The sequence below is a fragment of the Siphateles boraxobius genome, unplaced genomic scaffold (genome assembly GCF_051911475.1).
Source record: "Siphateles boraxobius isolate OS27281-9 unplaced genomic scaffold, OSU_SipBor_1 66, whole genome shotgun sequence".
In the NCBI taxonomy this organism is placed as follows: Eukaryota; Metazoa; Chordata; class Actinopteri; order Cypriniformes; family Leuciscidae; genus Siphateles; species Siphateles boraxobius.
In genome coordinates this window covers 25,690,684-25,717,246 of record NW_027509193.1, presented here as the reverse complement: position 1 = coordinate 25,717,246, position 26,563 = coordinate 25,690,684, and the positions used below count along the sequence as shown (strand labels likewise).

At 38.3% G+C, this 26,563-nt stretch overlaps 1 protein-coding gene across 6 annotated transcripts in view; it reads right to left on the bottom strand.

Annotated features, from left to right (window-relative positions):
* The window catches only part of tnrc18 (trinucleotide repeat containing 18), an 86,627-nt gene that overhangs the window by 55,745 nt on the left and 4,319 nt on the right, over positions 1–26,563 (bottom strand). For all 6 annotated transcript variants that reach the window (XM_077213299.1, XM_077213293.1, XM_077213296.1 and 3 more), the window contains exon 3: positions 1,601–1,747. In XM_077213299.1, coding sequence (XP_077069414.1) covers positions 1,601–1,747 — 147 coding nt within the window. The remainder of the gene's footprint in view (positions 1–1,600; positions 1,748–26,563) is intronic.

Here is a 26,563-nt window from a genome sequence, read left to right as displayed (position 1 = left end):
ATAAGGTAAAATGCTGGATAAAAGCGAGATATGAATAAATTCCCAAATGTGCATAAAACTTTGCTTGTGGTGGATGAATGAATAAATAAATGCTGATTTATTCATTCAGGCAGGCATGCACAAACTACCACGCTGCTTTATTTGTTATGTTTTTAAGATATTGTTTAAGATACGATATTGTTTTTAGTGTTGTTGTTTTTTTTACTTCGATGGAGACAATAGGTATAGATGAGGTTTTATTAAAACTACAAGAATGATTTGTGATAGCCTTAGAAGCATTGGTTCAAATGGATTGGAAAAAAACATTAATCATCATATGCCATCCGTGCCACAGAGTTGCATTATACTTGTATAGTTCCAGATTTTATTGCCATATTTATAAACCTAAATGTAATGTTTTAAAAATGTACACCACAACTTTTTTTTAAAGAAATTAATACTTTTATTTGGCAAGGATGCATTCAATTGATCAAAAGTGATGGTAAAGACATTTATAAATGTTACAAACATTTTTTTTTTTTCCTTTCTTAACACCATTCCAGCTTCTATGGCTTATAAAAGATTTCAATTTCTAATTAATGCTGATCTTCATTCTAAAAAATTCTAAAGAATCCTGAAAAGAACAATGCATCAGTTTCATAAAATATATTAAGCAGCACAACCGTTTCATCATTGATAATAATAATAATAATAATAATAATAATAATAAATGTTTGTCGAGCAGCAAAAGCATATAAGAATGATTTCTGAAGGATTTGTTAAAATTATTTCTGATGGATCATGTGACTGAAGACTAGAGTAATGGCTGCAGAAAATTCAGCATCACAGGAAAATAAATACATTTTTAAATCTTATTTTTGAGACCTTTTAAGCTGCTAGAAAACTTAGAGTTACATAACACTATAATATACATAGTTCTGTTATACAAAGGACAGCAGTACTAATATCAGTCTTAAGCTCTGTCAAAGCTCTTGGATATTGACTGACACCATCCATTTCAAGAAAGGAATTCGTTACAATTACATTGCAGCAGAGTGGATGTCAGATGTGGACTATTCTACATTAGGACTGCAGGGATGAAATTGATTTTTTATTGTCTTTTCTACAGTCGTTGCACACCATTCACACAAATCTAGTTGAGAGAGAGAGAGAGGGAGAGAGGGGGAGAGGGAGAGATCCACCTCAGACATCTGACATGACTGCATATTACGCATCACCAGCCGACAGCCTTAACCGGCCACACACACCACTTATCAAAAAAAATACTGCACCGTTATCTGCTTAAGCAGAGTCCACACCACATGCTCGTACTTCTAATACCAAGTCGATTTCCATTAACTTAAGATATAAAGCAGGCCTGTGGGTTGTATCATAGAGGGTGTTTTTTTTCCATTAGCCCGTCCACCCGGCCCTGCCTGTCACCCAGACCTCTGACTACAGCCTTTGTCTGAGTTCACTGATCTGCCAACAAACCTAATCGTTAAACCCAATACGCTCAAGCTGCCGTGCGCAAATGCAGGTCCCGCTTCGCTTTAAGCAGTGACATGCTTTGACGTTACTACCTTCCTATTGCGGCACAAAAACCTGCAGTGATTCTTACCTTCATGAGGGTGAGAGGCCCAGAGTTGGGCCATTTGCAGGCTGGCTTGGTTGGGAGCTCGGAAGGCCGGATCCGACGACCCGTGAACGCTTGAGGCGCTGACGTATCCGCTAAGGAATGGGCTCGAGGCACCAGGGAAGGCATCACCTGCAAAAGAGAGGATCAAACGTTTGCTTATGAAGTGACAGCATAAAATGAGGCCATAAAAAAAAGCGCGCGCTGTCATTTGATATGATGACATTCCACTCAGGAGAATAGCCTTGGCAAAAGTGGAATGATTAGTCTGTGAGGCTCTGTGGTTTTCTTTTGAAATTTAGGAACCAGTCACAAACCTGTTCCGACTGCCGGACAGCCTTTTAATTCCCTTCAAAAGAAGAATGTTTACAGAGAGGCAGAGAAAAACCACAAACACAAATTGCTTTTGCTTGTAAACAAATGTCTTGAATAATTATTACTCATCCTAAATGTTATGTTAACTGTCATTACAATAGCCACCAGATGTGCAGCTTCAAAAGGTGGAATGTCTAAATTGTGCGTTTTCTTTTTGCCAGCTTTGACATTGGAGCGGGAGATGACGCAGAGGCGCGTATGGTATTCGGTCCGCTGCCTTCCTGGAGCTTTCAAAGTAAAATAGATAAAAACAACAATCGATAGGACATGCGGTTTTCCCCACTGAGATCTGCAGAAATTTTTATAAATGCTGTTCAAGTCCATAATGATTCTGGACAGGTCACTACAATTCCACTGGAATTTCCCCCTTAGTAGGGATACGGCTTGAATTTAAAGGGATAGTTCACCCAAAAATTAAAACTATCATCATTTACTCATCCTCATGTCATTCCAAATCCATGAGGTTAATATTCAAAACGTTTCAAAATGTTCTAATTTTTATCTAATTTTCAAAACAGTAGATAAAAGCATAAATTAAATCTGTTCATCATATAAAGCCATTATATCTCTTCACAATACTTAATTTTAAACTTTTAAAAATAAAATACTTTAAAAAAAATTGGTTACCTGGACTGCCAACGGAGGTTACATTTAAAATATTGTAATTTGAATTTCGAAGATTGGTTTGCATGAGAGAGAGCAAATGATTACAATTTTCATTTTTGGGTGAACTATCCCTTTAAACCAACGAATTAAACCCATATGCCAAACTATTCAAGCATGACGTATAAATGGATGGCAGTGGAAATTAATGAGCCCTTCCCCCAATTCAATTCAACCGCTCTCCGTTCCCACATGCCTTTCCTCAATCCACCGTGGGAGGGGCACTTCACACTTATTACTCAAACCAGAGATGGACTCAGACACACTTTCATAGATACACATACACACAGCACTTCCTCCTGTGCCGCAGACACCTTAGCACAATGGGTCCATTTTTTGCATGTGTAAATATTGCATTAGCATGACAAGAGGAGGAACAACAACAAGGCATCAATGGCAACATGAGCCTTTTGTAGAAGAGGTTAGCATGCGATTAACCTAGGAGGGAAGCAGTCTTGCTCTGCTGATGAACCGTTGGGCCATTGTATTGCACATCGCTAACAGCAGATGTGAACCCTTTGGACTGCATCTAAACATTAACCAAAGGACAGATTAGACCTCTGGATGGGGTGCAAATGGAGGAGAGGAGATAGTAGAGGAGGAGGGGATCCATAATTGGGAGATGTGGAAGGATATAGTGCAGTATGCAAGACAAACACTATAACCCATTGCATTTGCAACTCCCCATTGCTTTGAAAAGAAAGAAAGAAAAAAAGTTCTAAATGCAGGATTGCACACTACTGGGCTTGTGATTCTGGGTCTATTGGCCGGGTCAGGGGTGCTCCTAAGCCTTTTCTTCAAACACACAGCAAGGGCACTGCTTTATTTATTCAAACAGAAGAACTGGACTATGGCATGGGTCACATGACAATAAGTCATGTTTTTTTTTTTTAACCCATTTGAGTCCAGTCCTATAATGCAAAGAATGAGAGAGGAGTCATTTAGGAGACACGTCTAATCCAAAGCAAAGAGCGGTACATATTTACTACAGGGTCATACTCGAGAGTGCAATGGTTACTGGGTAACTCAGCAACTGTCCATTTTACAGTTAAGTCCTTATGTGGTTTGAATAAAGAACCTTTAGGGTCTACGCCAATACTCCGAGGATTTTCAAAAGTATGAAGGTAACTGTTCATCAAACCAGACACACTTTCTTATATAAAATAATAAGCATTGATATTAAAGTTAGGGAAATCTGAAACCAAGTCATGATTTAGTGTGATTTGATTGTTTTAGAACGATTCGTATTTATTTCCAAAAATAAGCTGAATACTAATTGGAACTGGAACTGGAGAGTCGGTTTGCATAACAGTCGAATATTAACAAAATACATCAGGCTATACAATGTCTCAATCAAAAACTAAATTTCATACAAGAAATTCCTGGCACATTTATTATTGATCCAATAGAAAAAGTATAATATCAAGTCTGCAAATAGATGCTTAGTAGACTATTAAATATGCATAACAGATTTGCATATAATGTGGCAAAACGCACTGACCAATAACATCATGCTGGGTCATAAAAAATACCTAACAATAACAAAAGGGAATGTAACAAAATGAAATAAAAAATAACCATCCCAAGACATGCATAAAAAGTAGTTTCTAAGTATATTCGCCAAAAATGCTAAATAAATAAAATCACAATGCATTTTTGCATGCCTATGTTCCATTTATGGCTATTTTGCACTTGATGTTGGATTGGGATTTGGCTCCATTCAGCTCAATAACATTAATGTCAGACATTGATATGGGGCAGTCATGCTGGCATTCAGCTTTATGCCTAAGGTGTTCCGTTCAAATGCTCTGTGCAGGTAAATCAAGTTATTCAATTCCCACCTCAACAAACCAACTGCATTGGCTATGTTTTTTGTTAATGTGTGTACTGATATCCAAACAGAAAAGGGACTTGCCTGAACTTTTTCAAAAAGTACAAAGAGTCTAAAACATCTGGGCTGGGATTTCTAGTTCCCAGTATTATTTGCCATAGCACTTGCAAGGGAGAGTAAAAATTATCAAATAAAGTGTTATACGTTTTGTTTTGTTTTTGTGGTGTGCAATATTAATATTAAGTGGGATATTTAGTAGTGTTTAATTTTTTGCTATGCTAATTTAGAAGAGTTTCTGTAATGTTGGGTTTTTTTGTGGGGGTTACCATCATGGTGACGAGTGGAGCATGTGCTTGGTTTGAGGACAGGTATATGTTAAGTGTTCTACATTGCTTTACTCATTCAGCAATTGCAATTATATGCTAATGCTAGTAAAAGCATTGTGTTGCCAATTAGCAAGTCAGCATTTACTGAATTAGCTAGTTGCGTTTCCTCTACTAAAAATATTTAAGTTGAGATAACATGATAATTTTAAGTTAAATGTATGAGTTAGCTTACTCAAATATTTCAAGTTGAGCAATTTTTTTTTACCCCACATTTGAGTTTTGCAAACTTAATAGGGTTTACGTTGTAGTATTTTATCATTTTTCCGAAACGAATACATTTTTCTGAAGAAAAATCAACACTTCACCAATCTAAACCTTGTATGTTGACATGACTGTCCTGTAACTGTATGTCTGCTATCTGCTATTCCCTGTCTGTCTGTCCACCCTATCCAAGTCACGGTAAAGCGGTTCAGTATGGTCCATTTTACTGTCAGTGTTTGTCTATGGCTGTGGACTTCACTGCTGGGTGAGGCTGGATTGACTGAATCACAAGTTTGTCCAGACTTTTGATCATGCAAAGTATATATTCGTGCAAATTGAGTTTTGAATGAGTACAAGTATCCTTTAAGTTTGTGTAGGGTGAATGCTCCACTCAAAAGGAATCACAGTTATGCCTGTGCCACAGCCTGTAACATTAGCAGCAGCAGCTCCTGTCAAATAAATCTAACTAAACCCTCAAAGCCAGCATCATTTCTGTATGTATTTTCCAGGCACAGTGTGAAAACCACAACACAACAGCAACCATAAAACGGTTGCCCTGATCAGTGCCACAAGATCGTTTACCTAGAAGTACGTCCAAGAAGGCCTCAATGGGAATTTACAAAGTCAGTTGTTTCACATTATCTCTGAAATATTCATATCCCATCTGCAAACATTTCCCAATGCCATATAATCCCTCTGAACCCAGAGTTTGCAGGGAACGTTAATTGTTTCCAATCATTCAGCTTTATAGCACTCAGTCGTCATTTAGGATGCATGAAGAAAAACACAAGGGGTTCAGTAGGTCAAAAAAAGTTCAGTTCCTTAACATGAGAGAAAAAGGCTGACTATTTTCCTCCTCCAAACGAAATGGCCACTGCCAGAAGACCAGCTGAATAGGACACAGGAATTTCCTAATTGTTCATGTTGCTCAACTTAACTGCAACCCAACAGGCCTAGCACTGAGCTTTCGCAATTCCCCAACCAACACCCCTTATAATTAAAGCCAGACCCTTAAAAACAATTCAGAAAGAACTGTTGTAAATTAGAGAAAAGAGAGACATTAATTAGAATAAGGCCTTAAACGGAGGCAAAAAAAAAAAAAAAACGGGGCCGTTAAAATACTCAGAGCCACTCTTAACTGGTCCTTCAAAGCCCACCACCTGCTCTGAAAAACATAAAGAGCACTCCCACACGACAAAAGATGACATTATGATAGACATTGCAATGCTGTAGACAAAGCATGCTCAGTAAACCAATTCACACATCAAGGGGAAACTGGATTTAGTGTCATTTAAACCAAAAATCATGACGGAATTACACAAGAATGCAAAACATTGTGAATATACACAAAATATGGTGGAGTGCATATTTAAGTTAAAAAATTTCTTACCTAAATCTAATTTTTTCGAAGTCAAAATCAAAATAGAACCCATTTATATGTTGGTTTTTCTGTAGTTTGATAAGCAGTTTCACTCAAAAATTCATTAAAATGCAGAAGTTGGTCTCAATTTCCATGTCATACCAACTTTAATGCTCAGAAACAACTTTATAACCAAGTAATTAAGTACAATAAAATGCAATGATTAGTCCAACATAGAAACATTAGGGACTTTCTAGGTAGTTATAGGAACTTAGTTATAGGAACTAGCCACCAGGATGGTTCCCCTAGAGCCATTTTCCTGGTTGCATTCACACCGGCAGTAGGAACTCTGAAGTGACGTAAACCGTGTTTGTTGTTGTGACTTATTTTGACGTGCGGCTGACATTTATTTTGACAGCGCTGAGAACGCCAGAGCCTGAGCACATAGCGCTCCCATTCTCCGTCTTCATTAGTTTACGATAGGTTTACCAGTCCTGTCTAATACGTAATTAGACAGAACTGTTATACAAAGTAAACCGTATTTGAAAAAGTATTAGCTTTGCCATGTGTTTGATGCTCAATGTCGCTAGCTGAGCAGAAATAATCATGGTCACCTTGAAAGTCACATTGGATTTTCTACTTCGTGTAAAGGTTGAGAGGTCCATCGATCACAGTTTTCCATGTCCGGAGAGTAAATATATAGGCTATAAACTGTGTAGTACACTTTTTTAATGACCAGGTGTTTCGAGTGCATTCGGGCCAATCAACTTACACTTACAAGTCACTGGTAGTTCCTTCTGCCGAGTTAGACTCTACTCCGAAGTTGGCGCTTATTTAGTTCCCGGTTCCCGCGCTGTGAACACGGATAAAAGCGGGTATTTCCACCATTACTTTTAGGAACAATGAAAAGTTTTTTGTTGACCAATAGCAGACACCAGTGGACCTGAAATTATATTTTTGTATACACACTACACCCTAATGTCTCATAACATCATCTTCCACTCAAGCATGTGACTTTAAAACATGGTCATGGAATTACTTATTTGATACCCAAATAAATAACAGAAGAAAAACCAAAAACACTAAATCAAAACAGCGATCTAACAAGCTCCTCACTAGTTTTGTTGTTATTTATATATATCTATAAATATATATAAAAATGACATGCCAGTTTCTTTTAACTAACCCTACTGGTAGCCAATAATTATGGTGGAAAACAGCTGTTCAACTTTTACAACTAGCCTACTATTAAGAATTAAACACCATCCTTGTTGAGCAATGCAACATTCACTTGGGAAAAGTATACATTTAAGATGTTTTGAAGAGTTATTTTTGGAAGCATTCCTATCCACTAAGTTTGGTGTATTTTTATGGCCCAATGGAAAACGAGTAATTTGGGATTCTATCTCAGCTCAATGCATCACCTGCAAAGAAACAAAAACATGTCAAACTGTACCAGTTCTAACAAGTCAACCTGGATCTTATATAATACAGTGAATTCCCGCATCTCACTTGCACTGCAGGGCTCAAACTGAAATTTTTGTTTAGATGTTTTGACAAGATAAGAGTGACAATATAATTGCTGCCTATAGTGGTTAATCCAACATACTGAGGTAATCTTTGTCTAATAAACTAGCTTCTAAGCGTCAAATGTAGGCGTCACTGCCTATTCAACAACCGAGCCTACAACTGTGTTAAACAATGTGTCTGGGCAGCAATTCATCCTAGAAAATGGCAAGGATTATACATGGCCCTTTGTTGTATACAATAGTGAATGTTTAGTTTTGCATGCAGAGTTTGTGTGCAGAGTGTAAAGGTGATTTATACTTCTGCGTCGGACCTACGCCAGAGCCTCTACGCCGTAGACTAGGCATTGGTTTTAATTTATACTTCTGCGTCGTTGTCCGCGTTGACGCACGCAGAGGGAGCATGTGAAACCCGCGGTTTGAGCAGACCAATCACAGGGCTTGCGTCCGCGTAGATTAGAGACGTTGTTACATTTTTGGAGAGGTGCACGTCAGGGTACGCCGAAGGGTACGCGCGCTACACACAGCCTACAACGTAGCTACGGCGTGAGTTCGACGCAGAAGTATAAATTGGGCTTAAAAAAGATGGACGACGCCCCTTCGCTCTCTTCCATTGGTGAGAAGTGAAGCCGCCAGTGTCCCGATATGGCGCTGACATCTTGGGACTTGAGTCTGCACAGTTGCGATCTCGGGACCAGACCTGCACAGTAGTGAGCAGGAAGTAAAGCCGCGAAATGCACTCTCCCAGTCACTGCACTTTTTTTTTTAAGTGGCCTATGTCTGGTCTGTTCCTTCGCTCTGCTCCGATTTTGATGCCTGTTTATTGCAGTACAACAAGAGACTTGTTAAAATAAAGTAAATACAATCTCCTCAGTCCTGCAAAGATCCCGAAGTCCGTTGGTGCATCAGTGACTACCTCGCTCAGAGAACCTGTCAATCATGACGTCACAGCACCGTTTTTATAGCAAAATAATAATAATAATAAACATAACCAGCCAGTGTTCAAAAATATCTTCTGGCCTTAGCTCGATTCAAAAAAGTTAGCTTGTAATAATGATTTTAATTCCAGTGGTACTGGTGGATTTCCGCGGGAAACTCGAGCATGTGTTTGCGTCATTACGTCACATCTGTACACATAAAGAAGGTGTTTTGGCTAGTAGGCTATATTGCGTGAGGATGTTGGAGGTGGAAATTTTTAGCCTTTTCTCACAGAACTTTAAATAATTAAACTTATGGCGGATCCAGAAAGGTTCAAACGACAATCACCAGTGACAACTGGAGATTCACCAGTTGTAAAACCCAAAAGAATTCTGACTTCGGAGTGGTAAAAAGAGACTGCAACCGGACTTACGCGAAAACAAGGATAAACATCGGTAAGGATAAACACAGACGTCTTTTTTTCTGCTGGACAGGTAAGAATTTTCAATAGTTCAATCGTGTAACAGTAGCACACTTGTACACTAATTCACACAGTTACGGAGTTTACTTTTTTGTGGCTTTTTTAGTTTCGCTATTATGGTAAATATGAATTATTTTGTGCTAGCTATGAGAGGGAGCAATTCACCTCTACTCCAATACTCCAAGAAAACTAAACCCGCCTTCTCCGTTGTCAAGCATTAGAGCTGAATCAGATCGGTAAAGTGAAAATTTTTCCTGTCGTAAGATGTTATGCTTTTTCCCCACTTAGCTGATCAGAACAAAAGTGGATGTTACTTGTTCAGACGACATTTTCCGGTGAAAATTATTATGTTGGTCATACTAGGGCTGGATGATTAATCGAAAAATAATCGAAACCGAAATTCAGAGCCTAGAACCGACGTGATTTTACCATGTCGGTTATTTCATTTTTTTAATCCTATAAATATATTTCCGCCCACTGTGTGTTAATGTACTTTCCCCTTAAAACATATTACCGCGTGTGTAGTCACGTAACTCCACCCCGTCCAGTCTGCGACATTGAAGCAACATTAGCCCCTTTCACAGAGCGCGTTGATCCCGGGAAATTGCCAGAACGAACACCTTCTATGAACGCAAACACGACCCGGGATTGATGCCAGGTTGGGGACATAGTAACATTGCCGTGTTCAGTCCCGGAACGCGCGCTGTGTGAACAAAAGCCATAATCAATGCAGTGTCGTAATGATGGCGCTAAGCCGGGATCGTTCGCCAGCGTGAAACGGTTCGTAATGCGCTAGTTTATGATCGAATCAGAGAGAAAAAAAAATGCACAAGCGTGGTTTCTCGAGAGAAATCACAGCTCATAAGCAAACTATAGACGCCGCTGGGACATGTCACGTGTCTTTGCGGGTTGTGCGTGTCTGTGTGAACGCACTCTGTTGATTCCGGAAAATCAATGGCAGTGTGAATGAACCAAAGTCAAACAAACCCGGGTCAAATCCCGGGCCACTTTATCCGTGTATTTTCCGGAATCTCTGTGTGAAAGGGAACTCAAACACTGAGTCAACTCAGCAACAGGAGCCGCTTGTACCAAAGAAACACACGAAAAAAGAGAGAGACTGACAAACGCCCAGCAACAAGTGCCTCCACTCCATAAAGCTGGTTTCGATAACACAAGCATTTACAAATGGTACACAATATGAAAAGGATTAGTTTTATACAAGTTATATTTTACTTTTAAGATGGCAATATTTACAATAATTTTTTTTTTTTTACAAAAAGAACTATTTTCTACATTTTTAGGAAACTTTCTTTTTACATTAAAACTTAATTACTTTTTTATAAGACGTTTTTATTTCAAGCATTGTATGCTTTGTTTGATTCAATTGTTTGTTTGATTCAATTGTTTGAAATATTTAATAATTAAGCATTAAAAGCTATCTGTGTGTTTCCTTATTTTAGAATCACAAAGATAGGATTATGCATTCTTTCATTAAAAAAAATAACCGTGAATATTTACAGTATAAGCCTTGCCAGTGACACATGAGAAATAATTTATTTTAAATAATCGTTCAATAATCGTAATCGAGGTAACTTGTTGGATTAATCGCGATTATGATTTTAGCCAAAATCGTCCAGCCCTAGGTCATACTGTACCTCCAAAAAGAAGAATGTGTGATTCTGAATGCCAGTATCCACACCGTATCAAAACATTGTGTTCATCCGCGCTGTTTCATGTCGATGTACAACTCACGTAAAGTTTATAATTCTGTGAAAAACTGCAATTACAGATTTCGAACAGAGATGGCGACAAAGAGGAAAAGCTACGGACTCCAGCTTTAAAAAGAAACACTTTAAATTACATCAGCGTGATAAAAACTACAGTAAATGACAGAAACTATCTTTGGAAAAAAGATATGTGAAGTGTAATTTAATTGTTTAGTTGGTCTCACGTCCCACTGAATAACACGGGGAGGCGGGGTTTATAACCAATACTAGGAATAGTCACCAGGGGGGCGATAGAGACGGTTTGGCTTCACTTTTCAGGGCTTGTGCGGCACGCTTGGTTTGAGCAGAATAATAGTCAAAGCTAGGCCTGTCGCGATAATTAAATAACCGTCTGATCGCGATTATTTGATCTAACCGCAATTGTTTCAGACAACCACGATTATTGTGCTCTTTTTTAGGCCTACAGCACAAGGGGGGGTCATGGACCAAAAGAAATAGACAAGCACTAATTAAGTTTTCCTGCAATATATTCAAAGTAATCTGAAGCCACTCCATTGCTTAATGTGAGTGACAGAAGTATATTTACATGGTTAAATTAAAGTTCATGGAAACTCCTCTTCCCTCCTCTGCGGCTGTCAATCATTCTCTGTTCAGCATTTAGCACGCGTCTCGTCTGGTTATGACAAGATGCACAGTAAAACTTTCTCCAAGATGATATATTCACGTTATAATGCTTAAAAAAACAGGAATATTGTGAAACATTACTACAATAGAAAAATACAAGTGACTTGAATACTACTTACCATTAATGCTACTTTTGGTGCTGGTTTTGTGCAGTGCTTTGTAGTCAACTAACATCCATTGTTTCAACGACACAGATTCAAATCGCTTCCTAAATGTAAATTCGTCTGTCCATGAAATTTGAACTTGTGCCAGATGACAATTGGTCGGTGTTATACATGACAAACAGGCTTCAAATAATTATGTAATATTTTAAAATATGTGATATGTTGATTTTCAATTGAATCGACACTACCTTTTATTATTAAAAAAAAAGGTTAACAATTGCCGTTGAGCCATATAGGCCTACTCACCGAAAGAACCATATTTGGCTTGAGAGCATCGGTTCACGAGCAGACTGTGGAATAAGTAGGCTATATGTTTACACCAGTGCATTTTCATTTTAAAACGCATAACCTTCGCTAGTTGCGCCTGCCGTCCACACACAGCTCTCGGGAGTTTTCGACCCTCGAAAACTGACCTCTTCAGTCAAGTCCGAAGCAAGACAGTCACACGCAAATGACGCAAAGCGTTATGGCAACGACACCTCAGACTGACAGAAACGTAAAAATAATTGTGAATTTAGGCTACTTTAGTTTTTGTACACATTGTCATGTTAATTATAAATCAAATGCATTTTTTTTATTATTGACCACAATATTATCATTGATATTTGTTTGAGAAGTGCACTTTTAATTAATTTTGAAAAAGGGCAGGGGCTCGAGCACCCAAAACCCCTTTTTCTTAAAGGGGTCATCGGATGCAGTATTCACTTTTTATATGGTTTGCATATAAATTTGTCTTTGTAGTGTGTGGACTGGGGTGTCCATGGTTAACCGATTAACCGATTAACCGTTAAAAATTGCGTAACCGAGTGAAACATTTTGCTAGGTTAAGTGGCGTCAATGGCGTGCATTGAATTTAGTTGTAATACATTTTTGCACCGCCAGAGCGCTCCCAGACATTTGAATTGTCCACAAGAAGTTCACTTTTCATAATTTTAAGGCCGTAAATAGGCTTTCATTTCTCAAATAGTGTAATGTCTTAATTTTAGTTTGAATAGGTCTTAAATTAAGGAAAGACGAGGTGTATTCACCTTGCTGAGGGGGATGTGATCAAAGCCTGGAGTGGAGCGAAAGCACGTTCCTCTCTCCACTCTAGCATTCTGTAATCACTTCGCTAACAGTCCACTCCTGGTTTTCAATTCCCGCTCACAGAAAAAAACTAACATGTAAAAAGACCGCTTACAAGTAAACATTTTTTTTAATAGTTGGTTGGGATGAGTAGCCTAACTGAGTAGCCTATTTAATTGGAATATCAAATAGGTTGTGCGATTATTTAAAAAAAATCTCCATCTCCATGTTTTCGGTGCTGACGCGTTCATGTAATGTAGCCTGGGTTGCGCTGCTAATAACCTAAAAGCTATCAAAAAGAACAGGCAAAAGTAATGATTATGAATATGTCAAATATAGCAAGGAGACATTTTAATTGTTTGCAGGCTCACTCAGCTGGAAAGATGAAGTTGACAATGCTGATTCGCGATCTTTGCAGTGAACCCGCCAGAGAGAAATGCACTTTTCATACGGATTACATAAGCAGAGAGCAGTCTGTTTTCTTTCGTTTTGAATTGTTGTGTTTAAAAGTAGACATTTCAATATAGATTTATTTCTCAGGTCTGTGAGACAAGTAGGCTACCTTATAGCCTACGCTGAGTTTCGGAATTCGTTTATGAGATGAGCTCCAGTTCACGCGCCGGCGGCTCCGTATTATCTAATGTCTCCTATATTTACTTCTTATTTCCAGGTAATTGGTTGATGAAACATTGATTAAAATTAAGATACAATTAATACAAAATGAAATTTACTTTAAAGAAAGGCTTTGTGCATTCTGTTTGAGGTCTCTGTGAAAGTTTTAGTGCCGCTTCCAGAACTGCCACGTCCCATTGTTTGTTCCATATAAATGCGAACACGAAAAATAAAATAAAATGAATATTTTATGTTCTGGGGAGAACTGGCCCTTCTTCATTCGGCAGTAGGCTAGTACTTTTGGTTTGTGCAGTGTAATTCACAGAATTAGGTAGCCTAAAACAATATTTTGCCACCTAAAAGTTAAAGATGTTTTGTGCAGTTATTAAAGGTGTTAAAAATGAACTACCCCTTTCTCGTGTGTCTCTATCTCGGGGTTGCGGCGCGTAGACTATGGTTAACCGAGTATTAACCGCTAAGGGCCTCGGTTAACGGTTAATGAAAAACTTGAAAACGTGCAGCCCTAGTGTGGACACAACCATCATACAATGAAAAAAATCTATTCACTCCTTTTTTTTTAATCCTCAAAAAGTCTGAACACTCAACAATCAGGCCGTTTGGAATTGAGCACTATGATGTCATAATGCTCATGCTCCACCCACGACCACTGACCCACTGTCCCTTATTAGCATATTTTTTACCTCAGCCATTCGACACACCCCATGGAAGAGAGGGGTGGGGTGAGCAGTTGCTCATTATCATTTAAGGCGAGGCACGGCAGGCAAAAACATTAGGGGTTTTTTTCACTGGTCAATTTTGAGATTTTGGGCTATTTGTCTTTAATAACATGTCTTCTTTCAGCCTTGTGCTGAAAAAAAGTCCAAAATACACATTTAGGTCTTTATTTTACTACACTTTGTCTGTTTGCGTACGTGTTGACTTTACATAAATACATCAAAAGTTGGCGTTCTAAATCATGCTGCTCCGCAATCGCTGCCTGCACCCTGTCATCACACACACACCGTTAGAAAGCTCTCTCTCTCTCCTTTGCAATACTGTCGGATCCAAATATGGTCATTTCTTGTTTATCAGCAACCAATTATGAAAGTAAAAGGGGCGATATAACTAGAAATGCGCAATCTCATTGGCTGATGCCAATTTCTGAAAACGTGATTCGTTCAGAATCGTCACGTGAGGCACTCTGACATTATATACATGCATCACATAATATTATACTTTACAAACAATTACATTACACAACACATTTCAGTTTTTGTATAATATAATTACTATATAATACTAAACAAATCTGTAATTGTGGGATCCTAAAGTGGTTGTGAGTCCCTCAGATCAGTGATGGATGAAGCAATGATGAGTTTTGGATGTTAAACAGTGTGATACATTGATTTCCCTTGGACCAAAAAAAATGATCACGATATTTTTTTTTATATCAGTCGATATCGATAATTATCACAATAAATTTCAAATCTTTATTTCAAGTTTGAAGGCAGATTTTTGCTCCTAAGTGAAAGTTTTAGAAACCAGAGCGTTAATTGTGGTTTTAAACTACTCTTTATTGTCAAAACATATCATGACAAACACTTGCCAAACAGGTGAACATTTCACAAATCTGAGGTAGAACATTTAAACATTTGTAATTTTCCTTAACAAAATACATTACTGAACAGAAAAATATATTTCTTAGTTTCTGCATGTGCTAATGGGGGATATTGTTTCAAGTCTTGAAACAGGTTTTTGTTGCCTGACTTTGATGGCACGTATCTTCAACACAGTCTGCAGTGCAGGTTGCAATATTAATATTACATATTTTGTCTCGAAACGCATATTTGACAGTGAGTTGACAGTAAATCTGCATCCTAACTCAAGCTAATACTACTATGTTAAATTTATGTTCATTAACAAAAACAGTAACATCTGTTAAAAAAAAATTTAACAACCACATTTTTATTTGGTAAAATGTAATATTCTGACTGTTAGAGTTTTATTAAAATTAACCATTGGTCATCAAGTATCGTGCATTTAGATCATGATAACCACAGATAAAACCAGGCATAGCCTATAGCACCTCACTATCATGGCAAAATGTAACTTTATGGTTTCTATGGTATTTGTATGAAAAACAGTAGCCAAAATACATTATTAAATACTTATATTCCATTAGTCATTTAATACATTCATTGTCTACATTAATAATATAATACAATTCAATATGTATATCCCACATTTCATGGTGCAGTTAATATTAGCTAACATTACAGTAAATCCATGGTAAATGGATTCATTAACAATTCAGATTCTGACTGTATCGTTGTGCAGAGTGTTTCTCCTGTTTGTCAGTGCCGTTTCATCTGCATTTAAACTGTTTTAAAATCACTGAGACATTTGTGTTCTTCGTTGAATTCAAAGCGCTTTTCACTGGATCTCGTGAGCGAGACGATCAGAGTAACGCGTCTGCTCTAGTGAGCTCGCGCTGCGGCGCCGCCGTTTGGACTTTGAGCCGAGCAGATAAATGGTCCGTGTGGCGCGCGGTTCAAATGACTTTCGTTCCGCTTTTGGCGCATAAAGATTATCAAACATTTATCGAACTCTTGATATCGTTTTATCGAGAAAGATTATATCGCGATAATTATCGTTATCGTTTTATCGCCCAGCCCTACTTGGACCTAAAGCATATTTTGTCTGTAATTCATGGCTTTCAATAGAAATTAGTGGAATTTTGCCATTAAAATCCTTAAAGGCCATTTTCTCAAAATGAGTTTTTTCTCACACTCCTAGTGATGATTTTCCACTTCTGTAGCACCTACATTCAACAAGCTTTACAGTCCTATTCCTAACTATATTGTGAAGGTTTATTCAGAGGGATTTGTTGATATATCATTCTTGGCCTGATTTATATGACATTTTATGCCTAAAAATAGGCCGGAAATCAATTTAAGGCTATTGGGAGTATTTTCTGATTTACAGGGTAAGAAAAGGAGATATTCATAATCCCCTCTGTAAATGTCTTTTCATTGAATATATCAAAATAATGCAAAAATAATTTTGAACCTTGTTTTTTTCATCTTCAAAAAACGTCACTTCAAAATATATGCAAATTAGCGCATATTTAATTAGATATAGCCTGATTAGCATATTTAAACAAAAAATTACAGAAAACTTGAATTCCTTATTGCTGTTGATTTATAAACTCACTAAGTTTAATTTAAAAAATTGTCATAGCTATTGAATACATTTATTTAATATTTAAAGTTGTTAACTGTAATCTTACACAGCAAAATTATAACTTACAAAACATTAAATTTATCACAATTATTTAATGAATGATGTACACAAAAAATGTACGACAAAGTCAAAGCCCTAAAACAGAAAATGAATCGGCATAATCGCAATGATTTTTTAGACAATTAATCGTCAAACAAATTTCATAATCATGACTGGCCTAGTCAAAGCACATGGGAAGTAAATATGATTCAGGACAAAGGGTATTTTTCTTAACTATTTAAGCAGACTTGAAATACAAAGACTCCAAGTAAAAAAAAAAGTTCTATTGCTGTCAGAGGATTTGCCTTTGAGCTCCACCCAACACCTGATTGGTTACCAGGAGAGGGAGAAACATGAGCCAGCACTGGAAAGGTCAAGCACATTTATGACCACCAGCCTTCAATCCTTCCTTTCAAGACAGAATTCTGTTAAAGTTACAAATGTAGCATTTGTTCACAGTGTGTCTTTTTAAGGTACTGTCAGCGAACAGAGCCGTGACCTTGTGGCCAATGAACAATGTGCGCATGCAATAAAATTCTTCGCAATTACTTGCCCACAATGAAACATGGAAGAAAGAAAGAAAAAAACACAGCATGAATCACACACAGAGGCAACTCTGTAGTTTCCGACAGCTTTCTCATCATATCTACTTCAAACAGCTGTGCGATGTGACGCACTGCCCTTCTAACATTAATATCTGCACTGAAGAAAAGCTGCTCATCACCTTTTCATTACACAAGAACAACATTGTACATCTTCAGTGACATGGAAAATAAGGCTTTGTATCCAAATTCAAGATCACACCATTCCAGATATTACACAGGGAGCTGTGATTTCACCTGACCCTTTCATCTTTCCTCAGACAAATTAGCACATGATGGCACATGCCTGAGGAGAAAAAACCTGAGTAAACAAAGGGTACTGTGAAGAATTATTTTTATTCACCATTATTATTATTATTATTATTAATCATCATAGTTAATATGTTAACTATAGTTAATAAACTATAGTTAATCATAAAATAAATAGAAAAGGCAAAATAGCAAATTTCTTCATGAGATGATCACATTTAAAAAAACAAGAACAAATTAAATATAAATATAAATGATTTAAACAAATAGAAATGACCATTTACAGATAGTAGGAAAACATTCTAGAAGCTCAAATCCAATTTAGATCGGTCAATTTAGATCAATTTTAGATTTTCTTTTTTCCTCCTTAAACTTCACAACTGATCAGAAGCCTAGTAACTAATAAATAACAATGAGTAATCTTGATAAAGCAATCCATTTATTAATGTAAAAATAGTTTTGTAACCCAAAACTGCACATTTAAAGAACAAAGTACCAAATAATTAATGTAAATGAAACTAAAATGAATACAACAGTATGCATTTGGTACATTTTTGCCACAGCTGGGCAAGCTAAAATAGTACAAGCCTCTTCAGCACTTATTTCCAGGCACTGTAACTGGAGTCAGTGATATGAGAGCAGGGCTGTAGTGCTGGCTTTCATTTCACATCCTTTGTTAGCTTTTCAGAGGCACGGCCTAATCCCAGGTCAGGTCACTGCTACCCTGTATGGCCCTTCCCCCGACACAAACTACCTCATCTTCATGCAGACCGGTCTCGAGTCTCGACACCACCCTCACTGCCCTTTGACCCATCCTTCAGACTCGTGTGCACATGCAGCCCCAGCAACTTCAAATGAGAACACTAATTATTACTGCTAGTGACTCAATGTACTGTAAAATGTCATTATCAGCCAATAAAATCATTTTTAGATACCAATTTACAAAAGAACTTCCAGCAAAGCATTCATTGGGGCAAAGGTTTGAAAATCAAATAATGCAATATAATAATAATAATAATAAATAATGTGAAATATTAAATTAAAATATAAAATGCACAAAAAAAGTACAAATCCCAATTATTAATGTGAAGAGTGAGAAAACCTAAATATGGAATAAATCATAATAAAAAAATAAAAAGTTATTTCAGCGTTGTCCATTTGCAAAGAATTCCAAACTAAACAACAGACATTGGTGTGCTTTTTCTAGGCCATGAGGTTCTGCAACATAGAAACTTGATCTAGGGTGCTGCTTTCACACTGGCTGTTTAGATCGAAACGCAGCATGGTTTGCATAAAAAAAAAAGGTAATGCGAAAGCTAGAGATGCACCAATTCCAATTTCCAATTTTTCATTGAGTTTGACCTGCCGATACCGATTTTAGCCGATTCCTATTTCCTTTTTTCTAACCACTTTACAGCAAACACAAATATTTATTTTCTATCTTTTCTTTAATAGAACATTTTACATAGAATATTTTTGATCAGATAATCGCTATAAAATAGAACTATATAAATTTCTCCTGGTGTGGGAAATTCACACACATCTAAAGTGCAGTGTTATGGAAGAACCATTTTCTTTTTTTCACATCCAATATCCAACTAAAAAAAATGTGATATATTTAGCAAACTAAACTTCTGTATGAAAACAAGTAATGGCAATAAAATAATATATAAATAACAAATAAAAATAAAATAAATATAGCCCTGCAGTATAAAGATATTTCTCAAAACACACACACAGCCCTATTGCAATAACTTGTACATCAATGGCAAGTTTTTCTTCGGAAACAGAAGAATTTCTGCTTTGTCACCAGATAGTCTGCTTTTTCTCTCTCTGCCACATGTCCAGCCAGACTAAACAAGCGCTCACTGTCAACGCTTGTACATGGTGCAAAGAGGTAAGCTCGAGGATTGGGAAATAATATAAACAAAGTTTAAATGGGTAAATTTTCTATAAACATTTTTGAATCTTCATTTTCTTTTCTGACACAGCCTACTCCAGTTCTTGTTAAAACACACCAGACATGCAAATTCTGTGCATTTTGGAAAATCGGCCAATTCCGATCACCAGCCGATCAATCGGCGCATCTCTAGCCAAAGCTGTAATACGGACCTGTGAGCGCATCGGAGTACCGAACCCGAGACTACCTCCAGGAGTTCGGATACACCGGAACTGTGGTGCGATTTGTGTAAATGTGAAAGCAACTCGGACTTGGGTGTGCTCTGGTTCAGGAAGTAAAATAACATGCACATGCGTTTTAGACAATGACGGCTTCATTAGTTCAACAAAACACATGTAGGGAATGATATAGGGATGGCGAAAACTAAAAATGTTCTTGACCGACCACCGAGCCTCATTAGCCGGTTGAAACCGGTTAACCGATTAGTTTAAAATATGCCACGCTATTTGAAATAACAGCCATTTCGAGCCACGCCTGCAATTTTGCAACTCTGTCGCATCTCTCTCTGCCTCCCGCTCACACACACACACACTGCCCCGGCGCCGCGCTTCCACTCACATCACTTTTTTAAAATCCCCTACAGCGCGAAACATGAGTACCGCAAACGCGGCGCCGAGGAGCTTGTATCTAATCGGAGGACAAATAGCTCCTTAGTTTTTAAATGGTTTGGGTACAAGGTGATTGCGTTGAATATAAAGGCGTTAGTCTAGGGTTAGAAGCTCATTTGAAACATTGCAGCGGCTCATTTAAGAAAATGACTGCTCCGAAGAGACTCCACTTTAGTTTGAGGTAACGTTAGTGCTAACAATAATAAAGAAAGATGATGATCATCATCACCTTATCTGTTACCACTGAAATGTAGATGTAATGTATTTCTACAGTATTACTACTGTATTTAAGCACTGTATCACACAAGTTGCAACTTACTGTGTCATTCTTTTTGGTGAAATGGTCCCACACACTACGTTTCTTTGCACGCTTCATCCTGTCGTCTGCCCTGGCTCTAACCTCCAGTGTTTTAGCCTGTAGCCTTTACTTTTCGCAAACCTTGTGAGCACGCGAACCCAAACGCTGTGACCTCGCGCCAAATGTTTTTATTGGTTAATTAAGTAGGCTACAAACAGGCGAGTTATGAAAAATTGAGTGTGAGGGATTTTATCACTTCACACAAAAATATCTTGGAATGAGATGGCTAACTGTAGTAGCTTTTAGTCCACTGTCTATAATAGCCTAATTTAGAGATCACTTTTTTTTTTTAACCGACTACCGACAACTTTGATCGGTTAACGTTGAGACGGTCAACCATCGGTCAAACGGTCATCGGTTAGCATCCCTAGAATGATAATGGTGATGATTTACCTAGGATACGAGCGAGAATGAGTGTTTAGGCATAAGAAAAAAATTTGTTTGGTTCAGGTTTCCGACCGACCCTGTCAATTTATGTGCGACCCAAATTTATTTTATGAGCTTGGGGAAGAAATAATGCAAATTAAATAAATACACAAATAAAAAACTTTGTCCTCCAGCAATGCGAACAAACGAGGCAGCCACGGGCGTTCACACATCGTTGTTGTCATGTAGATGCACTGCTGCACTCGTGACAGGGCGCATGAACTGAACGAGCAGAGATAGAGAGAGAGCCCCGGTCGCGCGTGCGCGCGGCGAAAGAGTAGGCTTCACCGTCTCAAAACTAAGCACTGTCGTGCTCTCTCTCCCTCGCACATATTAATGAAAATAAATCGACACGATGGCAAGGTCGGAAGACTAAAGTTTCATGTGGAGCATTCGGAGATTTATTTTTTCCTGAATTACCGCTGGGTGGGAATTGTGCTAAAATACGTTGCCTTTTCTTCTCTGCAAAGCGTTCCACACATTCAGCTGACATATAAACCACACTTTAAATAAAAGAAAAAACTATCCAGTGATGAAATGTTTTCTGTGATGATGACACAAATCTTGTGGGATGTCCTTACCGCCGGGATAATCACACAACGCGCACACGTCCGATAATGACACGTCCAATTCGCGAACTAATGACTCATTTGAACCGATTCGTTTTAATGAATGGTTAAAACAACTGATCTTTCCAACACTGAACTCACGAGACGTCTGACGTCCCGTTTGCCCCCGCGCACACATTTAAAATCAGCGTGTGTGTGTGTAACATGCTGGGACACACAAGGTGGTAGAGTACATGTATAGGTAGGCTATGTTATGAAAAAATAGAGTATCTTTTCCATCGCTACTGTAAATAAAAACTAAAAAAATAATATGAATAATTTCCTTTCTATCACTTGCTGCCACTGGACAAAAAAAAAAAAAAAAAAGTCCCTACCGACCCATGACCTCAACTGACAACCAACCGGAACCAAATTTTTTTTTTTTATGCCTTAGTGTAATCACATGAGTGCAATCTGAGAGGCAAATGAATGGCTCGGAATCTGCCGTCTCCTGAAAAGAGTCCATTTGCAAGCAGCAGAAAGCCGCCTTCTTGCAGCACACACCAAATAAAATAAAAAAATTACAATATATTGAATGTGATGACGTAAGATGAATGCAAAGGCACCAGGGTTCGATAGAATCAAGTGAGTGTGAAACCAGCCCAACGCCTCGAACAAACGCACTCGGATTCGGACCCTGGCAAACAGTGTGAAAGCCCCCTAATCACCCTTCCAATCACTTAGTCAAATCACGTTTTAATGACATTTTTCCCACTTTTTTTTCGGGCAGCATTATGAAGAAATACTAAAGATCAAACACTCAGGGAGAAGAGCTTCAAATACCGTATTTTCCGCACTTATAATCCAGAGCGCCTTATATATGGATCAATTGGTTAATTGGATCAATTGGTTAATAACGCTCTGCGTTATTAAATTCGCCCGCGAACTCGCGCTCGTGTCCATCTTATGCCCGCTCTGTCACACGGCCAGTTCAATCTCGTATAAATCAGGTTATGTGTGTAAGTCACGTGCCCGCTCACGAGCGCTCACTCTTACTAACAGACATACGAACATACACACTGTCCCCGGCGCTGCTCGCGTGTCACAAAATGTTCATAAAGCGTTCCCCGTTCACAGTAACCGGGTCGTCTCATTCAAAACAGCCAGCTGTTGCTGTCAGCGAGCTGCCGCACATGAATACTCATATGAGTCAGGCAGCGAATGTAAGTTACATGCCCGCCCCAGCGTGCTCATGCTTACTAATAAACGCCTCGCCTCCGGCGCCGCGCACTCGCTACAAAGCTCTCAGAAAACGTTCCCCGTTCAAGCCAAGGTAACCGGGGCGTCATATATGAAACAGCGTGCCATCGATGTCAGCGAGCCGCCGCACATGAATACTCATATGAGTCAGCTGGCTACGAATGTAAGTTACGTGCCCGCCCCAGCACGCTCACGCTTACTAATAAACGCATCTTTATTAATATTACTTACTAATAGCACTAATAGCACATTAAATAGCACATCTAGTGGATGCATAACGCAAACCCAGTCAAACGTTTGACTGCAGTATCTTATGCGCCTTATAATCCGGTGCGCCCTATATACAGTTAATGTTCTAAAATAGGTCATTCATTGAAGGTGCGCCTTATAATCCAGTGCGCCGTATAGTGCGGAAAATACGGTAATGAGAAAAAAGAAAGAAAGAAAATTCCGAATCATCCGGGCACTTAAAACGGAAAAATAAAGCGGCAAACACTCTCCAGTGAGACTCTCAGCACTCCTCGTAAAACACGTTCATGTGAGCATGTCTAACAGCCGGGGCATTTTATTTCAAATGTGCGCAGAGCATAACCAATATAGGATGACCAAATGGGGTCTACGCGGTAGGACACTAAACACTTTATGTTTAATTCAGAGGAAAGCCAAGGCTGCAGGACGTTTACACACATCCTCCCCACTTGCTCTCTTTCCATCAGTCTCTTCTCTCCTTCCATACCACTCAGGACAAGAGGGGGTTGGACTCCTGTATTTTACCATTCACTCTTTCAGCCGAGCTCCTCGCCTGTCACAGCAGATCACAATGAAGGACAGGTCTCATACTGTCTACTACGGCCTGCTCCCGGCCCACGCTGCAGGCAGACCACAGAGTAAGTTCCACTGCAGTGATAGAACCAGACAGCACAGAGGACGGTCACACATTAATTCGGCTCTCGCCGCATCCCATTGCTAAATAAACAGCAACAAATCACTGGTTTAGCTCCTTCCCCCTCTCAGCACTTCATAGGAAGGTTCCTGTAACCTTGAAACCTCAGCATACAGAGCATGAAAGGATAACACCTGGAAGGCAAAGGCCATTTTTACAAGTGGGTTTCCCCCCTAAAAGCACCCTCAGGGTATAAATAAGGGTTTGTTCCCTTCCTGATTTAGGCAGCGCAGCCATTTCTGGTGAAGTCATCAAAACAACGGTATAATGTACAGCTTATTAAACAGAAAAGGCTGAAATAACAAATGTAACAACAAGAACGTTCATGCTCAGCTCTGGATACCCGCAAGCTAGTGTAACGACAGGAAAGAGCTAAGATAGTTCTTCAAAAATAGACCATTTCACAGAAAACCGAGTTGCCATTTGGGGTTTTTGCAAAAAGAGGGTGCTCAAATGGAATCAATAAAACCAACCCCAAAATCTAGAGGGGAGTGAACCATGTGGAGGCAGTCATTCCTATCTTGAGGCCAAACACCAGGGTCCTCTATTAAAAACAGCCCATAAACCACCATCAGGGCTGCAACTCCATGATCCTCTGATGCGGCATATAAAAATCGATCACTCGTTCATTCTAAAAGGCAGCGCACTTCAAAGGCAAATCAAGCAAAGATTTGCCTTTTCCCATGATGCTTCAGTAATTCAAAGTTTCATGGGAACCCTGTTAAACGAGTGCTTAGTGGAGTAGAAAGGCAAGTTTCACACAATACATTTCATGTTCTCCACGTCAAACAAACATTAACATCCCCCTATTAGTAAGACTATTACAATTGCTAAAGCTAGCATTACTAATATAAGACAAGGAAGGAAAAAAAAATTAATGGATGATCATTTAATCTGAATAATAGTCAATTACTGACTCCAAGACAATACGAAAGGAAAAACCATCAACCAGAAAATGCAAGTCAAAACGAACTTAGTAAATCATTCTCTGAAGTTTAGAAAGCCAGATAATCTTCAGGTAAATTAACATCCTTTAACAATCTCTGAACATGTCAGTCATTGCCCAGAAATTGAGTATTACACAATTTAAGCTTGCTCTCCTTATCCTCCTTCCAGAAAAACCATGTTAATGCTACTGTCCCTAAACTACAGTTACCATGAAGGTGAATAAATCCACCTAGTTTCAACGTGCCATGCAAATCACCATCAATTACACTATCATATAAATTATATCATATATAAAATAAAGGGGACTCATATAGTGCTATGCATAATGCTTTGCTGCATTCCTCTTTCAGTTCCTTGTTAAATGTAAAGACCTGCAGATGGGCAGGTTACATACCTATAAAATGCTCCAGGATTCATGTTTCTCAAACCATCACTTTAAGCTCTCAACATCCGCTGGTATTTCCTACTAGACGCCCAAAAACACGGCCCTTTGGGTGAGGATACATATAATTTCTGCCGTGTTTATGGGTTGCTTTTAAATTGCTGCACTGTAAATATCAAGAGGTGTTCAAAACATGTTTGATTTGCTTCTAAAGATCAATTGATTTACATGAGTAGATACATGTGCAACATTCTAAGAATCGAAACTGTACGTTAGTCAAAAGGAAACAAACATGCTTCTGCTCAGGAAAATAAATGGCCATTAAATAAATATAACATTTTCCCATTTTAATACATCTAAAAAAGGGAAAGAAAATAACTGTAGTTCTATTAACATTATGATGATGTACAGTTCATAATGCATAAGGCCTCTTCAGATTGGAAAATAAAAATTGGTTGCTATTAGGACATATTACAGATTAAATCTGTGGAGGGGAAAAAAGCATTTCCTATAGAAATGCTCTGTAACTACATTTCAGTAAAAAGCTTTTCCATCTCAGCAATGTATAGCATTAAAGTTAAGGGACAGAATGTTGTCACTTTGCAATCCAATAACAGCCATCTGGTGACTTGGATTCATGCGTGAAATTTTTGGAACGAGTGTTCAATGTTGTACATGTTTGCTTCACAAGCTGGTGCAAAAACTCCAAAAGGTTCAACCACCCCTTTCTAAAAACAGAGTGACACTTACATTTAATTTAGCTTTAGCTACTTTTCTCGTGTAAGAGACAATCAATATAACAAACTAAATTACTAATTTAAACAGTTCTATCCCATCCAGAACTACTGCATTATTCTTTCTTCTGAAAAGTGGGCAATTCTATAAAGTTTTACAGAATCAAACAGCAGAGCAGTAAGTAATGCAGCGTTACAAACGGCTAGGTTAAAACCAGTATACTTCTGAATCTGTTGGGAAGCACACATATGGCACAAAATGAGATTGCTTTCTTTCCACCCCACATGTACAAGGCCATGTACATTCAAAACTCAAATTAAATATGTTCATATATTCCACATGAAATTTTGCTCACATGCAGCCTCATGTCCCACTATGTGACTTGGTTTAAATCCAACAAACCAGAAGCCACCCTCCTCGTAACCTGGCACTGAGACTGGGGTTCAAAAGCAGCCGTCCTTTACAACTTCAACATACGCGTATGAAGTGCTTGAAAATATAATTTAAAATCTCACTTCCCGACACTGCGCACCATACTGAACATTGAACAAATTTGATTTATAGCATGATTACATAGGCTACTGCTCTTAACTCTTCCATCTATCCTATTCAGTAACTAATGCATCTAGTCACGAAAAGAACATATTCCATAGA